Source organism: Hipposideros armiger, unplaced genomic scaffold (assembly GCF_001890085.2).
Source record: "Hipposideros armiger isolate ML-2016 unplaced genomic scaffold, ASM189008v1 scaffold_456, whole genome shotgun sequence".
NCBI lineage: Eukaryota > Metazoa > Chordata > Mammalia > Chiroptera > Hipposideridae > Hipposideros > Hipposideros armiger.
In genome coordinates, this window is record NW_017731806.1 from 1,597,372 (window position 1) to 1,602,149 (window position 4,778).

Consider the following 4,778-nt stretch of genomic DNA (forward strand, 5'->3'; position numbering starts at 1 on the left):
TTTTTTGGGGGGGGGGCAGGTTATTGATGGGGAAAACCTAAAATAACGTATTTTAGTAATCAAATTTTATTTCCTCTGGATTCTTCATAGAATCAAAAACATGCTCTCCTGGAGAAATTTTTTGCTTCATAGATAATAATTTCATTGGTCAGCAGACCTATTTTAATCAAAGTAAAATTATGTGGTTGATACAATAACAGGAGTACTGAAAAATAAATGCCAGAATATCTGTATATTTAAGCATATTGCTTTAAAAGAAAACAGCTTAACGATTGCTTGGATCTCTTGATTAGCACTTGGTTGAAGCAACTAGTTTTTTTGTGTTTTTTTTAATATGTATTTTTTAAATCGTGGTAATATATATGTAACATAAAATTTTCCAGTTTAATCATTTTAGATGTAGAGTGGCATTAAGTACATTTACATTATTGTGCAGCCATCACCACTGTTCATCTCCGGAACTTTTTTCATCTTACAAAACTGAAACTGTTCCCATTAAGCAATAACTCCCCACCCCACCCCCTCTCCTCTCCAGTCCTTGGTAACCACCATTCTACTTTCTGTCTCAGTGTATTTTACTACTCTAGATACTTCATATAAATGTTATGTGGGATTTGTCCTTTCATGAGTGGCTATGTCACTTAGCATAATGTCTTTAAGGTTTGTCCATGTCATAACATTTTTTAAAGTTGAGTAATATTTCATCATATGTATATACCACATTTTGTTTATCCATGTTTTGTTGATGGACATTTGAGGTGTTTCTATAGTATTATAAATAACACTGCTAGGAGCAGCCAGTTTTTAAAAATACAGTGGAGGTATATCATATATGCAATTAACAAATATATATTCAATTCTAACTAGGCAACTGAAAAGAAAAGCAGATTTAAATAGTTCGGGTGATCCTTCTACCATTCATTCAGTAGATGTTCATTCTACAAAACTTGCATAATATAATCTTTACCACAACCATCCCATTGCATGCACTAACTAGAGCACCTGCATGGGTGATGACTTTGCACGTCCATGGCTGGACCGCCTGCTGGGTATGTGAGGCCCCACAGCCTGAATCTTCTTAACCCCCATGTACCCATCTCTGTGGTCAGAAGGAAAGAGGTCATGNACCACAGTCTATCTATTCACCTACTAAAGGACATCTTGGTTGTTTCCAAGTTTTGGCAATTATAAATAAAGCTGCTATAAACATTTGTGTGCAGGTTTTTGCATGCACATAAATAAGTTTTCAGCTCCTTTGGGTAAATACCAAGGAGTGTGATTACTGGATTGTGTGGTAAGAATATGTTTAGTTTTGTAAGAAACCACCAAATGGTCTTCCAAAGTGGCTCTGCCATTTTGCATTCCCTCCAGCAATGAATGGGCGTTCCTGTTGCTTCACATCCTCATCTGCATTTGATGTTATCAGTGTTCTGGATTTCGGCCATTCTGATAGGTAATAGGTGTGTAGTGGTGTCTCATTGTTTTAATGTGCATTTCTTTGATGACGTATGATGTGGAGCATATTTTCATATGCTTATTTATCATTTGTACTATATATCTTTCTTGATGCGGTGCCTCTTGAGGTCTTTGCTCATTTTTTAACTGGTTTATTTACTTTTTGTTGAGTTTTAAGAGTTCTCTGTATATTTTGGATAACAGTCCTTTATCAGATGTCTTTTGCAAATATTTTCTCCCAGTCGGTGGCTGCCTTTTCATTCTCTTGACAGTATCTTTCACAGAGCAGGTTTGAATTTTAATGAAGTTAAGCTTATCAAGTCTTTCTTTAGTGAATTGTGCCTTTGGTGGTGTATCTAAAAAGTCACCATTAAACCCAAGGACATCTAGGTTTTCTCCTGTTATCTCCTAGGAGTTTTATAGTTTTGCATTTACAATTAAGTCTATTTTGAGTTAGTTTTGTGAAGTGTGTAAGGACTGTGTCTGAATTGTTTTGCATGTGGATGTCCAGTTGTTCCATCACTGTTGAAAAAAGGATATTTTTTCTGTTGTCTAGCCTTGCTTGGCTCCTTTATCAAAGGTCAGTTGACTGTTTTTATGTGGGTCTATTTCTGGGCCTTCTACTCTGTTATATTGATCTGTTTGTCTGGATTTTTGTTGTTGTTTTGGCCAATACCACCAATGTCTTGATTACTTACAGTAAATCATGAAGTCAAGTGGTTATCAGTCCTCCAGTTATGTTCTCTTCCTTCAATATTGTGTTAGCTATTTTGGGATTTTTGCCTCGCTACATAAATTTAGAATCAATTTGTCAGTATCCACAAAGTAGCTTACTGGGATTTTGACTGGGATTGCATTAAATCTATATATCAAGTTGGGAAGAACTGCAGCTTGACAATATTGAATCTTCCTGTCTGTGAACATGGAAAATCTCTCCATTTATTTAGTTCTTCTTTGATCTCTTTCATCAGAGTTTTACAGTTTTCCTCATATATTGGGTTGTCAGAAAAGTCATGATGTATTTTTTCTGTTTTTTTGTTGCAACAATGCATCATGGCTTTTCCGACAACCCAATAGATCTTGTGCATATTTTGTTAGATTTATATCTAACTTTTCCATTTNACAGGCCCTGATGGATGAAAGGAAAATGAGACATGGGACCTGGCTTCAGTCTTTGTGTATTCTGAAATGGCTTTATAGGGAAGTTACACTATGAGTAAACAATCAGATTTTTTTTGATAGTATAGAGATTTTTAAAACATACTTCAAATCAAAATGTTTTATTTAAATTTTTCCTGAAAAATTTCTAATTGCATAAATAATTCAAATGCCAGTGTTACATACAATGAAAAGTGAGCATTTTCTCCCCATCACCTTCTACTTAATTGATAAGTAGGCTTTTTGAAATTTTAAACATATTCCCATTTGTAGAAGTGTCATGTAAAATAGTAGAAAACCTCTGAAAATAGTTGGGTTTCTTAGGATAATTTTCAACCCCCAGTAAAGTTTAGCAAACAAGAGGAAATCTCTGGTGTTAGTGTCTGGTACCAAATGCTGTATATACTTCATATAATAATTATTAAAGTCACTATAAACATGTAAATGTTTGTCAGGAAACATTCCATAGTGATTACAGCATTCTGTCTGTCATGCCCCTAAAGAACTGGACATGGCAGAATAGTCCATAGATAATGTTCTTTTTCTTTCTTTTTCATGGTCACTTTTGGAATGTGCACTGGGTGAGATCGTCATTGCAAATCCACAGTTTTATTTACCTGGGCTTGGTGGTGGTTAGATGGTGTGGCTATTAATCCTTGAGTGCCAGCAATGCTCAGAAAATGAGGTTGTAAAGAGTGATATCAAATAGTTTGGAATCCATTCCAAAAATTGCCTAATGGCTCCAATTTAGTTCTGTTACATGATATGTGTCATAATTTAGTCATTACTCTAAAAGCAGTTTCCTTACTCCTTCCCCCCGCCCCATTCCCTTTAGAGTATAAATAAAATATGCTGAAAGTCCAAGATGAGTCTGCTTTTAACTGAACTGCCTATTGAATTATAGAAGTTAAAAATGGAAGCACCTTAGTGGTCATATAATCCAATACTTCATTTTACGGTTGAAGAAACTAAGACTTGTCCAAGATCATAAGGCAAATTTCTGGAAGAGCTAGGCTCAGTCTCCAGCGTTCCTCACCACTACCTCCTGCCTCCATTTATGACAGGGAGCTTTGTCAGACAGTAGTCAGAGGGCAGGGAGCAGGGCGAGGAGTCGTGTCTCCATGTTCACGGTTTGATGACTCCTTCTGTGTTCCATAGGCTATGCATTCAGCGAAGATGGTGAATATTTTGCCTATGGTCTGAGTGCCAGTGGTTCAGACTGGGTGACAATCAAGTTCATGAAAGTCGATGGTGCCAAAGAGCTTCCAGATGTGCTTGAAAGAGTCAAGTTCAGCTGTATGGCCTGGACCCATGATGGGAAGGGAATGTTCTACAACTCATACCCCCAACAAGATGGGAAGAGTGATGGTAAGTTTACACTTCAGATGAAGGCACCTTTTTCATGAAATAGGAGTGTGACTCACATGACTTTTGAAGAGAAGCAAAATCCTAACAAAAGTTATTTGGTCTAGAGCCAAGGTTCCTCAAAGGACGTTGTCAGTTATTTTTGTGTGTGTAACAGATCACCCCAGAACTTAGTGGCTTTGAATAATGACCATTTATTTTTGTTTGTGAGTCTGTGGGTTGACCAGCCAGTTCTTCTGGACTTTGCTGAGTTCTGTCATGTATCTGTGGTCAGCTGCAGGTCAGTTGGCTGAACTTGGCTGGACTCTTTCACATGTCTGGGGCCTCAGCTGTGCTCCAAGTGGTCTCATCCTCTAGCCAGGTAGTCCAGGCTTGTTCTCGTGGCGGCTCAGCAGAGTTCCTAGAGGAAGAGCTGAAAGGCACAATCTCTTGGATGCCTGGGCTTGCTACTGTCATATTATCACTTCCTGCTTTCTGTTGGCCCTTCCCTATTCAAGGGGTGGGGACACAGATACAGGGAACCATGAAAAATTGGGGCCATTATTACAGTCAGCCCTTCACAAATGTGTTCTATCTCCCAAGTGGATTATGGAGAAGATGGATTTTTTTGTTTTATAAAACCAATTTATTTAATGATGTAAAATTTCCTACTGTGATAATCATATGTCTTGCCCCTGATCAGGAGTTACAGGTCCCCTGTTGGGTGTATTTATCTTGATACTTTTCTTCTTGTTAACTTCCCAGACACACCCTTGTTCTTTCCCTCTTGAGTTGTGCAGAGATCCTGTTGTGTTCAAGTG

The 4,778-nt window shown here is 37.5% G+C and overlaps 1 protein-coding gene across 1 annotated transcript in view; it reads left to right on the forward strand.

Moving 5' to 3' along the window:
• The window catches only part of LOC109395091 (prolyl endopeptidase-like), an 84,858-nt gene that overhangs the window by 36,536 nt on the left and 43,544 nt on the right, over positions 1 to 4,778 (forward strand). Inside the window, exon 5 of the mRNA XM_019665873.1 lies at positions 3,772 to 3,981. Within this exon, the coding sequence (XP_019521418.1) occupies positions 3,772 to 3,981 (210 nt within the window). The remainder of the gene's footprint in view (positions 1 to 3,771; positions 3,982 to 4,778) is intronic.